We start from the raw sequence: 18,969 nt of genomic DNA on the forward strand, positions 1-18,969 counted from the left end.
CATCTTACCCGCGTCAATGCCCTCATAATATCCATTTGCTTGCTCGATGATTCATTTTTGGACTCACGCCCAGCGTGGTGCTTGCAGTGCTTGCCGCCACCTTGGTCTCCGCCATTGGCCTCGCTTCCTCTCTTGCAAAATCAGGCAGGTCTGCGACAGGTGCCACTCCCGTGATAAAGTGGTCCGCTCGTTACCTCGACCGACCGACACTAGCGAATTCCCCAGGAAGAGCACAGGTCGATAGCTGGAGGCCATGGGCGGCGTGTACACGCGCGTGCAGAGCATTTCGTCGCTGCGGCCGGGTGACCACATCTGCATCTGGGACTACAGCCGCTGGCCATTCACGTACCAGCACCACGGCATCGTGTGGGCCTCCGGAGACCAGCCCGCGGACATCCGCGTATGCCACGTGTGGAGCCCGTTGGAAGGGTACCGAGAGGCTCAGGCGGACTCGTGCTTCCGTATCTCGACGCTCGAGGAGTTCCTGTACAGCCGCAGTTTGAATGACCTGCGACTCGTGGAGTACCATACGTCGGCGTTCCGAGACTTCCTGTCCAAGTGGGGGGAGGTCCATCGAGGCAAGTCGGATCTACCCGAAGTGGTGCTGGCGCGGTGCAAGTTCCTGCTGGGCCTAGGCAGGGGAGACTTTAACATATTTACACAGAACTGCGAGCATGCGGCCCACTGGTGCAAGACTGGGCAGCAATGGTCCAAGCAGACGCTCACCGTCGTTCGGGACCGCGTGCCCTTCGAGAAGCGGATGTCAAAGGAGGACGTGGACGCGCTGGACAAGGAGATCGACGAGATCAAGGCCGTCTCGCAGACGGTGGTGAACAACGTGCTCAGGTTATCTGGTTCCAAGGTGTACGTCCGTGTTCATGGCAATGAGTATGCTCGTATTATGGAAGATGGAGTGCACATTGGCGTCGTGCCTCAGGGAGAGGACCCCGCCACGTGCGGACGCACAGCCTTCCGACTCGAGTGCTACTCGAAGCAGTACAACTGCGTCAAGGTGGCGTTCTTCCACGAGGAATCGGGGCGCTACATGTTCAGCCGCTCGACGTTCTCGTGCTTCCGCGACTTGCGCATGAAGAAAGCCAACTGTCTGCGCGGTACATCCGGCATGCGCTGGGAGTACTCGTCAGCTGGCCACCTCAACAGCATGAACCAACACCGCCGGTACATTGGCAGACGTGACGACGGCCTGTTGGTGGACGTGAGTCTTCGCGGAGACGCGTCCTACTTCGAGTTTGTGCCGGTGCCCACACAAAAGGCCAAGGCCAGAGGACAGGTCGGTTCGTACGTGCCACCCGACATTACGTTGATCACCCGAGCCTACAACCACGCCAAGAGCGTAGAGGAGACCAGGTCGATGAGCATGCTCGAGTTCGAGGAGGAGCAGGGCGGGCTGCCCGAGATCACCCACCTGTGAGGAGGACAACGACACAGCCGACGTCGATCACCTGGTTCAAGCTCCGATCGCAGTGACGATCCAGAGCGGTGGCCGTGGTTGAAGAGGCTTGGTACATTAGAGAACTATGAAATGGCACATCCCGTACAAAATTTGTTTGCTTTACTTGCCAAACAGCAACTTCAAGAAGAAGAAAACAATCATCAACTCTTGTCCACGAAGAGAAACTGCAGCATCTTGCTTACATTGTCTTATGAAAGCAACCGCCCTGCAGGAACACTGAAGCAAGACGAACGAGTCGTTGGTCGAGGTGGAGAGTGCATGTACATGCCAGTCTTGTTTGCCACATGTCGTGCGGTGCGTCGCGATCGTTACGTCACTACGAGCTAGCCAATTCTTGCCAACACCTTGTCGCCAACACACGATGGGTACTCTTGTGACGCTGGGCGTCTTGTCGTCGTTGCCAAGCATGGCGCAGGGTATCCGATACCCGTGCAATTCCGTCGTGTCATCGGGTCGGGCCGCCTGATGAAATGCACATCGTGCTTACGCTCCCAACACGGCGGCCGAGACGCAAATTTATCCCAGGATCGTAAATATGGGGCCAAGTGTATGTGTGACTGGTTGGCGAAGGTTCAGCAACGAGCGCAACCGTTACCGCGCCAAGTTGCACTCGCCAGTGCGGGCCGAGCCCAGCTCACCGTCCGCTGCTCATGATGCTGCAAAATTAGCACCGAGCCGTGCAAAATGATGCCATGAAGCTGGGTTGAACTTTGCTCCTCGGATTGGGCGAAATTCGCTGCATGCAATTCAAAAGCACGGGAAGAGGCCAGCTGCTTCTCCTCATTTACCAAATTGCAGCCTGTGCACGAGAGCTCTCCCACTGGAAGTCCAAGGCAGCACCTCTGCAGCATCGTCGTCTCCGTTTCCCTACGGTCCAGTGCATCTGAGTCTCGAGCCGTATCTCTGCGCGCTACAACCCCACGACTGCAAGTCAAGTGAAGGAACACGCCAAGCGTCTTCCAATACAAACCGCCTCGCCTGCAGGTCTTTTGCCATTGCCGCTTTCGCTCTGAGATCCCGACGGCCTTCACTCTGGAAAGGAAACCTTGAAGTTGCTTTTTTGCCATGAACGTCATCTACTCGGTCAAAGATTACGTGAGCAACGTCTTCCACTCGGACGCGGGCTCCGGCGCCATCGACGTGGTGGCCGTGCAGCAGCCCGACGGCTTGCTGCGCTGCTCACCCTTCCACGTGCACTTCGGCTCGCTGCACAAGGTCAAGCAGGAGGACAAGCAGCAGGTGACGCTCCACGTCAACGGCCAGGTCGTCCACGGCGTCCGCATGAAGGTACAGTACGCATCGGCAACTTGCACAATGGGGAGTGACGGTCGTCCTAACTGTTGTATCTTGTTTGCAGCTCGGCGATGCGGGAGAGGCCTATTTCGTCCACCAAGTGCAAGAACCTGTGGACGAAAAGGACTATTTAGCGTCGCCATTGCCCAGCCCCATTAGCAGCATCGGCGACGCAGAAGAACTGGTGCAAAACGACACTTTCGTCGCAGAGGAGAGTGCAACCGGCGCACTGGAGCCTGAAGACGAAGAGGATGCAGCGCTAGACGAGTTGCAGTTGCAACAAGTTGCAAATACAAAAAGAAGCGAGTCGTTGATGTGGGGCTGGGGCGCCCTGCCAATTGTGCGCAACGGCGAGGAAGAGGATGATCTGCCTCGGATGGTCAAGAGCGCTTCGGTTTATTTCGATGCGGTGGACGTTGAGGCCAATGCGTTGAACGCTGCAGCTGAAGAAGCTGGGGACTACTTCGACCACCCGTCCATGTCGCTTTGCGGCCACCTGCTGGGCCAAGCGGAGACGGAGGAAGAAGTGCATCGGATTTTTGCAGAGCACATTGTCACGTTCGATTTCTTCCGCGCAAACCCTGCAACAATTCTTGAAAACCCAAATTTACGGTTTTTCGTGGACGGGAAACTGTCGTCATATGATGCAGATATGCAGGCATATCTCGTGTCGCGGGTGCTGTTCCCGTACTCGCGACACTTATCGCTGGGTACTTCTCCAATTGATAAGAAAATATCCAAGTCATGCACGGACCTGGACATTATTACCCAACGGGACACTGAAGTCACTATGGAGGCCGCCAAGATTTCTGTTTCGAGCCTATCATTCACCCGTGGACCTACGACGCTGGAGTCGTTGGAGGAGGTCTGCAGCGACGATGACGGCACACAAGACACTGCTAGTTTTACCAGCGAACCGTACTTTAAGAAGAGTCTGCAGCCTTCCCAAGCAGAGTTACTCGAGATGGGTCTACGCGTGGGTACGAACGATATTGCGTTCGTGCTGCGGTCGCAAGGTGCGGGCGAGGTGGCCCGCGTGGAGGCGAAGCTGTATTTGTGGCCGGTTACGGCGAAGGTTGTCATTGCTCAGATTGACGGTGCGGTCTCGAGTAGCGCTGCCACAGGGAGTATGTTTAAGCGCAGGGACCCCGCTGCGATGCACCCAGGAGCTGTGGAGTTCTACTCGAAGTTGGCACGGAACGGCTACCGCGTTGTATACGTCACGTGCCACGGTCTCTCGCAGGCGAACTTGCTCCACACCTTGCTGCATGATAGCGCTGGAGAAGACGGGGAAATCGCACTGCCAATGGGTCCGGTACTGCTCTCTCCTGATCGACTTCTTGCTACGTACAGCAACGAGATGATCGACGCGCAAGACTTTAAACTTGCAGCGCTTGGCGCGCTGCGTGTGCTCTTCCCGCGAGAGGTGAACCCGTTCTACGCAGCGTTCGGCACAACCCAGACCGACAGCATTGTCTTCACCCAGGTCGGTGTTTTTTCAGGAAAGGTGTTCGTCGTCGACCCGGCAGACGGTAGTCTACGACACCGGTCTCTGATGGGTTTCCATGAGTCGTACACAAGTCTGCTGGATCGCATGGACGCCATGTTCCCACCCATCTACTCCCCGACGACGCAAGTTCCAGTGCCTCCGCATAGTAACTCACAGCTACTCGTGCCGATACTCCAGTCGGTGCCAAGCAACCTCAGCACCACTTCACGCGGGTCGTTCGTCGAGGACGAGGAGCAACTCGTGTCGGAAGCTGTGGCGTCGCAAGTTCGCTCGCGAAATCTCGCCGACGAGGCGTACAACGACATCAACTTCTGGCGAATCGAACCAGGCCTCATGTAGCCCAAGTAACCCCATTAACTAACTAATTGAGAATTGTTTTTCTAGGAAGCTCTTGTCGTGCTGCGGTGCAAGTTCTGCTGGATGCCAGGTTGTCGTGGGTGGTTTCGCGGGGATTCGAGACTCAAGTGGCCAAGGCCCGGAGCACTTCGAAACGGGCGACTGCCCGACGCTTCATTTCGAATTCGCCTCCAAGCGCAGCTTCTCGCCAGCATTCACACCTCAAGATGCGGCGTCGTTTGATGAAAGAGAAGCCCGAAGGAGAATTATCCGATCACCTCCCAGAAGTGGCGGGACACCCAGGAGCCGAGGATCGAGCATCGAGTGGACCCGGCGGACCGACCCCCCACCATGCAAAAGGCGTAGCATGGGCAACCCCGGCACCCAAGTATTTGTTCACGAGTCCGGTACCCCCTGCGCGAGGGAGTCTGGACACGATGCGTTCACTGGATCTGAGGGACAAGAAGAAACTGCGTTGCATTTGGCTCGCACCCGACGAAGGTAACAACGAGGTGGCAGCTTTGATGATGAAGTGTGCAGAGATGTGATGCTGCAGTGTTTTGCAGGTGACCAGCAGATCGTGCGGCCCCCGCCGCTGGATAGCATGCAATACGCACAAATTAGTGTGAGTCGGGACCTGGTTGTGCAATTGATTTTTTTGCTCGGTCTAATTGATTGCTGAACCTTGCACAGGCGACAATGTTCGGTCACAACGTTATGGAGAAAATTAAGCGTGCGGACACCCTCTCGGTACAACTTGAGCGCAGTGACCGCTTTATGGACGCCATGCACACTTACGAGCAGTCTGCTAAAATGCTCGTACGTTGCTTCGTATCTCGGCATTGACGTACTACTGCTAACAGATTGACCTTCATGAATTGCACCCGCAGCTCCGATGTATACAAAAGCGAGAGGAAGCCCCCGGTGTTATGATTGATGAGCTCAAATGGCTGCGCATCGACTACGAAATTCGCTGTGTACAGCTCGTTGCGCTTTGTATGTGTGGAGCACGAAAGTCTGCGGCAGGAGGAGATAACACTGCCTTTCTGGTACGCCTGAACTCTCATTATCTTAATGAACTGACCGCAGTGCTCTAACAATTTGGAGCTCGACCATCTTGTAGTTGCTGAAGAAGGCGGAGGAATTGACGGCTCGGGATGGACTCCAATACTGCAAAAAGCACGTTCAGCGCGCTGCAGTTTACCAGAATATGGCAAACTACTACAAGAAGCAAAAGAAGTACCAAGCGGCGCTACAGGTTGCAGAGAAAGCTGTGCGCATCAACGATAAGCTCTCGCCCAGTGACCGTTTCCCCATCGCGTACTTCTTGCAAGCGTGTCTACACGGGTTATTGCAGACGCCCTCCAAGGCTGGATTCATGTATACAGCGTGCCTCACAGTTGCTGAGGCACAGCGTCCAAGCCATGCAGCGAGCGAGAGTCCACAAAGTGCTGAGGTGTTTCACACGCTCAAGGCTGCAACTCTGCACAACCTGGCAATTGAGTGGGCCAATTTAAATATGCCCGACCAAACTCGCGATGCACTAGCGAGCGCTATGGAGGTTGGAGTTCACTACCTTCCCCAAACGCACCCCGTGGTCGTGCGTATACTAGAAACCTACAAGGTTATGCGAGAAAATTTCCTGTTCCACAGCAGCAGAAGTGCTACAGCATCAGTTGGGGATCCCCCACAGAGCGCTGCTCGACCAAGTGCTCCTGTTCGTCCTACCTCGCCACCGCCTCTCGAAAATGGTACCAAGCGACCCTTACCACCCAGAGCACAGAAGGCTTCACACGAATCACCAGGTGACCTGACTAGCCCTCGAACCAGACGACTATCGTCTCGTGCAGCATATCATCCGGAATCCGAAGATATTAGCCCTGTGCCGCCTTCGGCTCGGCGACCTACAAGTCCGACGACAACATCTGTAGTATCGCCACGCGCGCGGGCCGCCAAGAGACCAACCACAACGCCAGCAGTGCCAGCAGGGTTTTCAGGGCAGACCCTGCCGCTTGGAGCCACGCGCACGTCACATCTTTGGGCAGTACCAGACAGGATTTATGGCCATTCGTTGGGGGCGAAATACAACCCCCACAAAGAGCGCGTTCTTGAAGAAGCTCGGACATTTGGTATTCGACGACGAGCAGCAATCCGAATACAGGTACGTTAAAGAGAGCAAGGTAGAGGGCCCGGGAGATGCTATCGACAAAGCTAACGCTTCTCTTGTTATAATAGAAATCATGGCGGAGTGCTCTTCAGCGGCATCGCGCCGTAAAACGAAAGGAAAAGGCCTCCACCCTGATCCAGAGTACTCTACGCATGTACTATCAGAAGACCCGGTATGAGCAAACACTTCACAAGATACGACGGGTGCAAGCTGTATGGCGTGGTGGCGTGTCACGGACGCGTAGGACAGCGACCCTGGCATCGATAGTGCAGATCCAAACTGTGTGGCGCTCTCGAAACGAACGTGCCAAATATGCGATCAAGAAGATCCGATTGGTGGTACTCCAGTCCGTGGTGCGTGGGTTCTTGGCAAGAGCGACACGAACTCGAAAATTGAATGCCGCGTTGGAGATTCAAGCGCAAATGCGACGGCATTTGTGCCAGCGAGAGTTTAACAGAACCATTTCTGCCGCTGCTACAATCAATCGCGTGCTACGCGGCATGTACGCTCGGAAGATGCTGTCGAACGCGATTCAGTGCGTGGTGAGAGCTGTTCTGGATGAAATGGAGGAGTCTGTGGTTGTTAGCGAAGCGGAGCTCCGTACAGCTAAGGCAGCCGTCGAAGGCGTACTCGAGCATATTGTGACAGCGGCCTCGCTTGAGCCCGAAAATGATTCTGACCATCCCCAGCAAGACACCGATACTAACATTGTCGACGATGATGCTTATAATGACAATGTATCTGCAGCTGAAGTACACGTACCAGCTGACAAAAGTATTGAGAGCAACAAAGCAGAGACGAAAGAGGACATTGATGGTACTGAACCGATCAATAGCCAGGCGGAAGAATCGGAAGCAACTTCGATTGATGATTCCAGCAATCATGGAGTGCGCACGGTTGATCAAAAGCACGAAGAAGCAAACACGATGACAGCAAGCAACAAACGCACTGGAACACATTCACTCTTCCCGTTGATAAAAAGCGGTTCGGACTGTGCAATCATCGAAGCCATGATGAGCAGCATGATTTCCAGGTTTGTAGATATCTCAATCATCAGTGCAATCGAAGATTGCAGCAATGATATCAAACATGCCGCTATCATACCCAACCAACAGAACAACAACGACACTTCCAGCGACCTCATACCATTCCCAATTCCACAAATTAAGGAGCTGCAAGAACCGGAGCTACCAGAATCAACGAAGACCACCATTAGACCCAGTGAGTCGGATACCGAGACGACTACAGGCGACGAAGCGGTAACAACAATCATACCAAATTTGGTCACTGCCACCGCCAGCACTACACAAGCCGTTAAAGAGGTTGACTCGATAGAGTCACCCGTGACAGAAAAAATCAAGAGGATGGCGGAGAGCGTGGTGGAGACCGAGTCGGCGGTGGAAGCTACCGAGGCGGAGCCCGCGATGGCTGAGGCGGTCGCAACGGTCGAAACGAAGCCGGAGCCGGTGGCGGTGGACGCAGACGTGGACGCGGTGATGACAGCGGTGCTCTCGCAGGTGGAGAGCGTGGTGGAGACCGAGTCGGCGGTGGAAGCTACCGAGGCGGAGCCCGCGATGGCTGAGGCGGTCGCACCGGTCGAGACGAAGCCGGAGCCGGTGGCGGTGGACGCAGACGTGGACGCGGTGATGACAGCGGTGCTCTCGCAGGTGGAGAGCGTGGTGGAGACCGAGTCGGCGGTGGAAGCTACCGAGGCGGAGCCCGCGATGGCTGAGGCGGTCGCACCGGTCGAGACGAAGCCGGAGCCGGTGGCGGTGGACGCAGACGTGGACGCGGTGATGACAGCGGTGCTCTCGCAGGTGGAGAGCGTGGTGGAGACCGAGTCGGCGGTGGAAGCTACCGAGGCGGAGCCCGCGATGGCTGAGGCGGTCGCACCGGTCGAGACGAAGCCGGAGCCGGTGGCGGTGGACGCAGACGTGGACGCGGTGATGACAGCGGTGCTCTCGCAGGTGGAGAGCGTGGTGGAGACCGAGTCGGCGGTGAAGCTACCGAGGCGGAGCCCGCGATGGCTGAGGCGGTCGCACCGGTCGAGACGAAGCCGGAGCCGGTGGCGGTGGACGCAGACGTGGACGCGGTGATGACAGCGGTGCTCTCGCAGGTGGAGAGCGTGGTGGAGACCGAGTCGGCGGTGGAAGCTACCGAGGCGGAGCCCGCGATGGCTGAGGCGGCCGCACCGGTCGAGACGAAGCCGGAGCCGGTGGCGGTGGACGCAGACGTGGACGCGGTGATGACAGCGGTGCTCTCGCAGGTGGAGAGCGTGGTGGAGACCGAGTCGGCGGTGGAAGCTACCGAGGCGGAGCCCGCGATGGCTGAGGCGGCCGCACCGGTCGAGACGAAGCCGGAGCCGGTGGCGGTGGACGCAGACGTGGACGCGGTGATGACAGCGGTGCTCTCGCAGGTGGAGAGCGTGGTGGAGACCGAGTCGGCGGTGGAAGCTACCGAGGCGGAGCCCGCGATGGCTGAGGCGGCCGCACCGGTCGAGACGAAGCCGGAGCCGGTGGCGGTGGACGCAGACGTGGACGCGGTGATGACAGCGGTGCTCTCGCAGGTGGAGAGCGTGGTGGAGACCGAGTCGGCGGTGGAAGCTACCGAGGCGGAGCCCGCGATGGCTGAGGCGGCCGCACCGGTCGAGACGAAGCCGGAGCCGGTGGCGGTGGACGCAGACGTGGACGCGGTGATGACAGCGGTGCTCTCGCAGGTGGAGAGCGTGGTGGAGACCGAGTCGGCGGTGGAAGCTACCGAGGCGGAGCCCGCGATGGCTGAGGCGGCCGCACCGGTCGAGACGAAGCCGGAGCCGGTGGCGGTGGACGCAGACGTGGACGCGGTGATGACAGCGGTGCTCTCGCAGGTGGAGAGCGTGGTGGAGACCGAGTCGGCGGTGGAAGCTACCGAGGCGGAGCCCGCGATGGCTGAGGCGGTCCGCACCGGTCGAGACGAAGCCGGAGCCGGTGGCGGTGGACGCAGACGTGGACGCGGTGATGACAGCGGTGCTCTCGCAGGTGGAGAGCGTGGTGGAGACCGAGTCGGCGGTGGAAGCTACCGAGGCGGAGCCCGCGATGGCTGAGGCGGTCGCACCGGTCGAGACGAAGCCGGAGCCGGTGGCGGTGGACGCAGACGTGGACGCGGTGATGACAGCGGTGCTCTCGCAGGTGGAGAGCGTGGTGGAGACCGAGTCGGCGGTGGAAGCTACCGAGGCGGAGCCCGCGATGGCTGAGGCGGTCGCACCGGTCGAGACGAAGCCGGAGCCGGTGGCGGTGGACGCAGACGTGGACGCGGTGATGACAGCGGTGCTCTCGCAGGTGGAGAGCGTGGTGGAGACCGAGTCGGCGGTGGAAGCTACCGAGGCGGAGCCCGCGATGGCTGAGGCGGTCGCACCGGTCGAGACGAAGCCGGAGCCGGTGGCGGTGGACGCAGACGTGGACGCGGTGATGACAGCGGTGCTCTCGCAGGTGGAGAGCGTGGTGGAGACCGAGTCGGCGGTGGAAGCTACCGAGGCGGAGCCCGCGATGGCTGAGGCGGTCCGCACCGGTCGAGACGAAGCCGGAGCCGGTGGCGGTGGACGCAGACGTGGACGCGGTGATGACAGCGGTGCTCTCGCAGGTGGAGAGCGTGGTGGAGACCGAGTCGGCGGTGGAAGCTACCGAGGCGGAGCCCGCGATGGCTGAGGCGGTCGCACCGGTCGAGACGAAGCCGGAGCCGGTGGCGGTGGACGCAGACGTGGACGCGGTGATGACAGCGGTGCTCTCGCAGGTGGAGAGCGTGGTGGAGACCGAGTCGGCGGTGGAAGCTACCGAGGCGGAGCCCGCGATGGCTGAGGCGGCCGCACCGGTCGAGACGAAGCCGGAGCCGGTGGCGGTGGACGCAGACGTGGACGCGGTGATGACAGCGGTGCTCTCGCAGGTGGAGAGCGTGGTGGAGACCGAGTCGGCGGTGGAAGCTACCGAGGCGGAGCCCGCGATGGCTGAGGCGGTCGCACCGGTCGAGACGAAGCCGGAGCCGGTGGCGGTGGACGCAGACGTGGACGCGGTGATGACAGCGGTGCTCTCGCAGGTGGAGAGCGTGGTGGAGACCGAGTCGGCGGTGGAAGCTACCGAGGCGGAGCCCGCGATGGCTGAGGCGGCCGCACCGGTCGAGACGAAGCCGGAGCCGGTGGCGGTGGACGCAGACGTGGACGCGGTGATGACAGCGGTGCTCTCGCAGGTGGAGAGCGTGGTGGAGACCGAGTCGGCGGTGGAAGCTACCGAGGCGGAGCCCGCGATGGCTGAGGCGGTCGCACCGGTCGAGACGAAGCCGGAGCCGGTGGCGGTGGACGCAGACGTGGACGCGGTGATGACAGCGGTGCTCTCGCAGGTGGAGAGCGTGGTGGAGACCGAGTCGGCGGTGGAAGCTACCGAGGCGGAGCCCGCGATGGCTGAGGCGGCCGCACCGGTCGAGACGAAGCCGGAGCCGGTGGCGGTGGACGCAGACGTGGACGCGGTGATGACAGCGGTGCTCTCGCAGGTGGAGAGCGTGGTGGAGACCGAGTCGGCGGTGGAAGCTACCGAGGCGGAGCCCGCGATGGCTGAGGCGGTCGCACCGGTCGAGACGAAGCCGGAGCCGGTGGCGGTGGACGCAGACGTGGACGCGGTGATGACAGCGGTGCTCTCGCAGGTGGAGAGCGTGGTGGAGACCGAGTCGGCGGTGGAAGCTACCGAGGCGGAGCCCGCGATGGCTGAGGCGGTCGCACCGGTCGAGACGAAGCCGGAGCCGGTGGCGGTGGACGCAGACGTGGACGCGGTGATGACAGCGGTGCTCTCGCAGGTGGAGAGCGTGGTGGAGACCGAGTCGGCGGTGGAAGCTACCGAGGCGGAGCCCGCGATGGCTGAGGCGGCCGCACCGGTCGAGACGAAGCCGGAGCCGGTGGCGGTGGACGCAGACGTGGACGCGGTGATGACAGCGGTGCTCTCGCAGGTGGAGAGCGTGGTGGAGACCGAGTCGGCGGTGGAAGCTACCGAGGCGGAGCCCGCGATGGCTGAGGCGGCCGCACCGGTCGAGACGAAGCCGGAGCCGGTGGCGGTGGACGCAGACGTGGACGCGGTGATGACAGCGGTGCTCTCGCAGGTGGAGAGCGTGGTGGAGACCGAGTCGGCGGTGGAAGCTACCGAGGCGGAGCCCGCGATGGCTGAGGCGGTCGCACCGGTCGAGACGAAGCCGGAGCCGGTGGCGGTGGACGCAGACGTGGACGCGGTGATGACAGCGGTGCTCTCGCAGGTGGAGAGCGTGGTGGAGACCGAGTCGGCGGTGGAAGCTACCGAGGCGGAGCCCGCGATGGCTGAGGCGGTCGCACCGGTCGAGACGAAGCCGGAGCCGGTGGCGGTGGACGCAGACGTGGACGCGGTGATGACAGCGGTGCTCTCGCAGGTGGAGAGCGTGGTGGAGACCGAGTCGGCGGTGGAAGCTACCGAGGCGGAGCCCGCGATGGCTGAGGCGGCCGCACCGGTCGAGACGAAGCCGGAGCCGGTGGCGGTGGACGCAGACGTGGACGCGGTGATGACAGCGGTGCTCTCGCAGGTGGAGAGCGTGGTGGAGACCGAGTCGGCGGTGGAAGCTACCGAGGCGGAGCCCGCGATGGCTGAGGCGGTCGCACCGGTCGAGACGAAGCCGGAGCCGGTGGCGGTGGACGCAGACGTGGACGCGGTGATGACAGCGGTGCTCTCGCAGGTGGAGAGCGTGGTGGAGACCGAGTCGGCGGTGGAAGCTACCGAGGCGGAGCCCGCGATGGCTGAGGCGGTCGCACCGGTCGAGACGAAGCCGGAGCCGGTGGCGGTGGACGCAGACGTGGACGCGGTGATGACAGCGGTGCTCTCGCAGGTGGAGAGCGTGGTGGAGACCGAGTCGGCGGTGGAAGCTACCGAGGCGGAGCCCGCGATGGCTGAGGCGGTCGCACCGGTCGAGACGAAGCCGGAGCCGGTGGCGGTGGACGCAGACGTGGACGCGGTGATGACAGCGGTGCTCTCGCAGGTGGAGAGCGTGGTGGAGACCGAGTCGGCGGTGGAAGCTACCGAGGCGGAGCCCGCGATGGCTGAGGCGGTCGCACCGGTCGAGACGAAGCCGGAGCCGGTGGCGGTGGACGCAGACGTGGACGCGGTGATGACAGCGGTGCTCTCGCAGGTGGAGAGCGTGGTGGAGACCGAGTCGGCGGTGGAAGCTACCGAGGCGGAGCCCGCGATGGCTGAGGCGGTCGCACCGGTCGAGACGAAGCCGGAGCCGGTGGCGGTGGACGCAGACGTGGACGCGGTGATGACAGCGGTGCTCTCGCAGGTGGAGAGCGTGGTGGAGACCGAGTCGGCGGTGGAAGCTACCGAGGCGGAGCCCGCGATGGCTGAGGCGGTCGCACCGGTCGAGACGAAGCCGGAGCCGGTGGCGGTGGACGCAGACGTGGACGCGGTGATGACAGCGGTGCTCTCGCAGGTGGAGAGCGTGGTGGAGACCGAGTCGGCGGTGGAAGCTACCGAGGCGGAGCCCGCGATGGCTGAGGCGGTCCGCACCGGTCGAGACGAAGCCGGAGCCGGTGGCGGTGGACGCAGACGTGGACGCGGTGATGACAGCGGTGCTCTCGCAGGTGGAGAGCGTGGTGGAGACCGAGTCGGCGGTGGAAGCTACCGAGGCGGAGCCCGCGATGGCTGAGGCGGCCGCACCGGTCGAGACGAAGCCGGAGCCGGTGGCGGTGGACGCAGACGTGGACGCGGTGATGACAGCGGTGCTCTCGCAGGTGGAGAGCGTGGTGGAGACCGAGTCGGCGGTGGAAGCTACCGAGGCGGAGCCCGCGATGGCTGAGGCGGCCGCACCGGTCGAGACGAAGCCGGAGCCGGTGGCGGTGGACGCAGACGTGGACGCGGTGATGACAGCGGTGCTCTCGCAGGTGGAGAGCGTGGTGGAGACCGAGTCGGCGGTGGAAGCTACCGAGGCGGAGCCCGCGATGGCTGAGGCGGCCGCACCGGTCGAGACGAAGCCGGAGCCGGTGGCGGTGGACGCAGACGTGGACGCGGTGATGACAGCGGTGCTCTCGCAGGTGGAGAGCGTGGTGGAGACCGAGTCGGCGGTGGAAGCTACCGAGGCGGAGCCCGCGATGGCTGAGGCGGTCCGCACCGGTCGAGACGAAGCCGGAGCCGGTGGCGGTGGACGCAGACGTGGACGCGGTGATGACAGCGGTGCTCTCGCAGGTGGAGAGCGTGGTGGAGACCGAGTCGGCGGTGGAAGCTACCGAGGCGGAGCCCGCGATGGCTGAGGCGGTCGCACCGGTCGAGACGAAGCCGGAGCCGGTGGCGGTGGACGCAGACGTGGACGCGGTGATGACAGCGGTGCTCTCGCAGGTGGAGAGCGTGGTGGAGACCGAGTCGGCGGTGGAAGCTACCGAGGCGGAGCCCGCGATGGCTGAGGCGGCCGCACCGGTCGAGACGAAGCCGGAGCCGGTGGCGGTGGACGCAGACGTGGACGCGGTGATGACAGCGGTGCTCTCGCAGGTGGAGAGCGTGGTGGAGACCGAGTCGGCGGTGGAAGCTACCGAGGCGGAGCCCGCGATGGCTGAGGCGGCCGCACCGGTCGAGACGAAGCCGGAGCCGGTGGCGGTGGACGCAGACGTGGACGCGGTGATGACAGCGGTGCTCTCGCAGGTGGAGAGCGTGGTGGAGACCGAGTCGGCGGTGGAAGCTACCGAGGCGGAGCCCGCGATGGCTGAGGCGGCCGCACCGGTCGAGACGAAGCCGGAGCCGGTGGCGGTGGACGCAGACGTGGACGCGGTGATGACAGCGGTGCTCTCGCAGGTGGAGAGCGTGGTGGAGACCGAGTCGGCGGTGGAAGCTACCGAGGCGGAGCCCGCGATGGCTGAGGCGGCCGCACCGGTCGAGACGAAGCCGGAGCCGGTGGCGGTGGACGCAGACGTGGACGCGGTGATGACAGCGGTGCTCTCGCAGGTGGAGAGCGTGGTGGAGACCGAGTCGGCGGTGGAAGCTACCGAGGCGGAGCCCGCGATGGCTGAGGCGGTCGCACCGGTCGAGACGAAGCCGGAGCCGGTGGCGGTGGACGCAGACGTGGACGCGGTGATGACAGCGGTGCTCTCGCAGGTGGAGAGCGTGGTGGAGACCGAGTCGGCGGTGGAAGCTACCGAGGCGGAGCCCGCGATGGCTGAGGCGGCCGCACCGGTCGAGACGAAGCCGGAGCCGGTGGCGGTGGACGCAGACGTGGACGCGGTGATGACAGCGGTGCTCTCGCAGGTGGAGAGCGTGGTGGAGACCGAGTCGGCGGTGGAAGCTACCGAGGCGGAGCCCGCGATGGCTGAGGCGGCCGCACCGGTCGAGACGAAGCCGGAGCCGGTGGCGGTGGACGCAGACGTGGACGCGGTGATGACAGCGGTGCTCTCGCAGGTGGAGAGCGTGGTGGAGACCGAGTCGGCGGTGGAAGCTACCGAGGCGGAGCCCGCGATGGCTGAGGCGGCCGCACCGGTCGAGACGAAGCCGGAGCCGGTGGCGGTGGACGCAGACGTGGACGCGGTGATGACAGCGGTGCTCTCGCAGGTGGAGAGCGTGGTGGAGACCGAGTCGGCGGTGGAAGCTACCGAGGCGGAGCCCGCGATGGCTGAGGCGGCCGCACCGGTCGAGACGAAGCCGGAGCCGGTGGCGGTGGACGCAGACGTGGACGCGGTGATGACAGCGGTGCTCTCGCAGGTGGAGAGCGTGGTGGAGACCGAGTCGGCGGTGGAAGCTACCGAGGCGGAGCCCGCGATGGCTGAGGCGGTCCGCACCGGTCGAGACGAAGCCGGAGCCGGTGGCGGTGGACGCAGACGTGGACGCGGTGATGACAGCGGTGCTCTCGCAGGTGGAGAGCGTGGTGGAGACCGAGTCGGCGGTGGAAGCTACCGAGGCGGAGCCCGCGATGGCTGAGGCGGTCCGCACCGGTCGAGACGAAGCCGGAGCCGGTGGCGGTGGACGCAGACGTGGACGCGGTGATGACAGCGGTGCTCTCGCAGGTGGAGAGCGTGGTGGAGACCGAGTCGGCGGTGGAAGCTACCGAGGCGGAGCCCGCGATGGCTGAGGCGGTCGCACCGGTCGAGACGAAGCCGGAGCCGGTGGCGGTGGACGCAGACGTGGACGCGGTGATGACAGCGGTGCTCTCGCAGGTGGAGAGCGTGGTGGAGACCGAGTCGGCGGTGGAAGCTACCGAGGCGGAGCCCGCGATGGCTGAGGCGGTCCGCACCGGTCGAGACGAAGCCGGAGCCGGTGGCGGTGGACGCAGACGTGGACGCGGTGATGACAGCGGTGCTCTCGCAGGTGGAGAGCGTGGTGGAGACCGAGTCGGCGGTGGAAGCTACCGAGGCGGAGCCCGCGATGGCTGAGGCGGCCGCACCGGTCGAGACGAAGCCGGAGCCGGTGGCGGTGGACGCAGACGTGGACGCGGTGATGACAGCGGTGCTCTCGCAGGTGGAGAGCGTGGTGGAGACCGAGTCGGCGGTGGAAGCTACCGAGGCGGAGCCCGCGATGGCTGAGGCGGCCGCACCGGTCGAGACGAAGCCGGAGCCGGTGGCGGTGGACGCAGACGTGGACGCGGTGATGACAGCGGTGCTCTCGCAGGTGGAGAGCGTGGTGGAGACCGAGTCGGCGGTGGAAGCTACCGAGGCGGAGCCCGCGATGGCTGAGGCGGCCGCACCGGTCGAGACGAAGCCGGAGCCGGTGGCGGTGGACGCAGACGTGGACGCGGTGATGACAGCGGTGCTCTCGCAGGTGGAGAGCGTGGTGGAGACCGAGTCGGCGGTGGAAGCTACCGAGGCGGAGCCCGCGATGGCTGAGGCGGCCGCACCGGTCGAGACGAAGCCGGAGCCGGTGGCGGTGGACGCAGACGTGGACGCGGTGATGACAGCGGTGCTCTCGCAGGTGGAGAGCGTGGTGGAGACCGAGTCGGCGGTGGAAGCTACCGAGGCGGAGCCCGCGATGGCTGAGGCGGCCGCACCGGTCGAGACGAAGCCGGAGCCGGTGGCGGTGGACGCAGACGTGGACGCGGTGATGACAGCGGTGCTCTCGCAGGTGGAGAGCGTGGTGGAGACCGAGTCGGCGGTGGAAGCTACCGAGGCGGAGCCCGCGATGGCTGAGGCGGCCGCACCGGTCGAGACGAAGCCGGAGCCGGTGGCGGTGGACGCAGACGTGGACGCGGTGATGACAGCGGTGCTCTCGCAGGTGGAGAGCGTGGTGGAGACCGAGTCGGCGGTGGAAGCTACCGAGGCGGAGCCCGCGATGGCTGAGGCGGCCGCACCGGTCGAGACGAAGCCGGAGCCGGTGGCGGTGGACGCAGACGTGGACGCGGTGATGACAGCGGTGCTCTCGCAGGTGGAGAGCGTGGTGGAGACCGAGTCGGCGGTGGAAGCTACCGAGGCGGAGCCCGCGATGGCTGAGGCGGCCGCACCGGTCGAGACGAAGCCGGAGCCGGTGGCGGTGGACGCAGACGTGGACGCGGTGATGACAGCGGTGCTCTCGCAGGTGGAGAGCGTGGTGGAGACCGAGTCGGCGGTGGAAGCTACCGAGGCGGAGCCCGCGATGGCTGAGGCGGCCGCACCGGTCGAGACGAAGCCGGAGCCGGTGGCGGTGGACGCAGACGTGGACGCGGTGATGACAGCGGTGCTCTCGCAGGTGGAGAGCGTGGTGGAGACCGAGTCGGCGGTGGAAGCTACCGAGGCGGAGCCCGCGATGGCTGAGGCGGCCGCACCGGTCGAGACGAAGCCGGAGCCGGTGGCGGTGGACGCAGACGTGGACGCGGTGATGACAGCGGTGCTCTCGCAGGTGGAGAGCGTGGTGGAGACCGAGTCGGCGGTGGAAGCTACCGAGGCGGAGCCCGCGATGGCTGAGGCGGCCGCACCGGTCGAGACGAAGCCGGAGCCGGTGGCGGTGGACGCAGACGTGGACGCGGTGATGACAGCGGTGCTCTCGCAGGTGGAGAGCGTGGTGGAGACCGAGTCGGCGGTGGAAGCTACCGAGGCGGAGCCCGCGATGGCTGAGGCGGCCGCACCGGTCGAGACGAAGCCGGAGCCGGTGGCGGTGGACGCAGACGTGGACGCGGTGATGACAGCGGTGCTCTCGCAGGTGGAGAGCGTGGTGGAGACCGAGTCGGCGGTGGAAGCTACCGAGGCGGAGCCCGCGATGGCTGAGGCGGCCGCACCGGTCGAGACGAAGCCGGAGCCGGTGGCGGTGGACGCAGACGTGGACGCGGTGATGACAGCGGTGCTCTCGCAGGTGGAGAGCGTGGTGGAGACCGAGTCGGCGGTGGAAGCTACCGAGGCGGAGCCCGCGATGGCTGAGGCGGCCGCACCGGTCGAGACGAAGCCGGAGCCGGTGGCGGTGGACGCAGACGTGGACGCGGTGATGACAGCGGTGCTCTCGCAGGTGGAGAGCGTGGTGGAGACCGAGTCGGCGGTGGAAGCTACCGAGGCGGAGCCCGCGATGGCTGAGGCGGCCGCACCGGTCGAGACGAAGCCGGAGCCGGTGGCGGTGGACGCAGACGTGGACGCGGTGATGACAGCGGTGCTCTCGCAGGTGGAGAGCGTGGTGGAGACCGAGTCGGCGGTGGAAGCTACCGAGGCGGAGCCCGCGATGGCTGAGGCGGCCGCACCGGTCGAGACGAAGCCGGAGCCGGTGGCGGTGGACGCAGACGTGGACGCGGTGATGACAGCGGTGCTCTCGCAGGTGGAGAGCGTGGTGGAGACCGAGTCGGCGGTGGAAGCTACCGAGGCGGAGCCCGCGATGGCTGAGGCGGCCGCACCGGTCGAGACGAAGCCGGAGCCGGTGGCGGTGGACGCAGACGTGGACGCGGTGATGACAGCGGTGCTCTCGCAGGTGGAGAGCGTGGTGGAGACCGAGTCGGCGGTGGAAGCTACCGAGGCGGAGCCCGCGATGGCTGAGGCGGCCGCACCGGTCGAGACGAAGCCGGAGCCGGTGGCGGTGGACGCAGACGTGGACGCGGTGATGACAGCGGTGCTCTCGCAGGTGGAGAGCGTGGTGGAGACCGAGTCGGCGGTGGAAGCTACCGAGGCGGAGCCCGCGATGGCTGAGGCGGCCGCACCGGTCGAGACGAAGCCGGAAGCCGTTGGAAGAAGTACCTCAAACGGAAATGGTTGTTATTGATATGGGTGAAATGCTGGGTATTGTCTTG

At 63.9% G+C, this 18,969-nt stretch overlaps 4 protein-coding genes across 4 annotated transcripts; all 4 read left to right on the forward strand.

Annotated features, from left to right (window-relative positions):
• Positions 1-253: 253 nt before the first annotated feature.
• KRP23_4859 (uncharacterized protein) lies at positions 254-1,432 on the forward strand (the record flags this gene model as incomplete). Its single annotated transcript, XM_067889866.1, has 1 exon — positions 254-1,432. One exon carries the CDS (start codon positions 254-256, stop codon positions 1,430-1,432), a length of 1,179 nt encoding a protein of 392 aa, XP_067746461.1.
• A 1,107-nt stretch (positions 1,433-2,539) lies between these two features.
• On the forward strand, positions 2,540-4,616 carry KRP23_4860 (Phosphatidate phosphatase LPIN2; the record flags this gene model as incomplete). The annotated part of the gene is made up of 2 exons (XM_067889867.1): positions 2,540-2,761; positions 2,832-4,616. The coding sequence occupies 2 exons, from the start codon at positions 2,540-2,542 to the stop codon at positions 4,614-4,616; spliced, it is 2,007 nt and encodes a 668-aa protein (XP_067746462.1).
• A 224-nt stretch (positions 4,617-4,840) lies between these two features.
• On the forward strand, positions 4,841-15,716 carry KRP23_4861 (Unconventional myosin-Va; the record flags this gene model as incomplete). The annotated part of the gene is made up of 12 exons (XM_067889868.1): positions 4,841-5,114; positions 5,180-5,238; positions 5,307-5,432; positions 5,504-5,662; positions 5,737-6,774; positions 6,849-6,952; positions 7,025-8,777; positions 8,837-9,715; positions 9,798-10,316; positions 10,399-13,317; positions 13,400-13,918; positions 14,001-15,716. 12 exons carry the CDS (start codon positions 4,841-4,843, stop codon positions 15,714-15,716), a joined length of 10,065 nt encoding a protein of 3,354 aa, XP_067746463.1.
• Positions 15,717-15,781: 65 nt separating this feature from the next.
• Positions 15,782-18,941, forward strand: KRP23_4862 (uncharacterized protein; the record flags this gene model as incomplete). Its single annotated transcript, XM_067889869.1, has 2 exons — positions 15,782-16,021; positions 16,104-18,941. 2 exons carry the CDS (start codon positions 15,782-15,784, stop codon positions 18,939-18,941), a joined length of 3,078 nt encoding a protein of 1,025 aa, XP_067746464.1.
• Between the last annotated feature and the right edge of the window lie 28 nt (positions 18,942-18,969).

The sequence above is a fragment of the Phytophthora ramorum genome (assembly GCF_020800215.1).
Source record: "Phytophthora ramorum isolate Pr-102 chromosome Unknown Phyram_PR-102_s0004, whole genome shotgun sequence".
NCBI lineage: Eukaryota > Oomycota > Peronosporomycetes > Peronosporales > Peronosporaceae > Phytophthora > Phytophthora ramorum.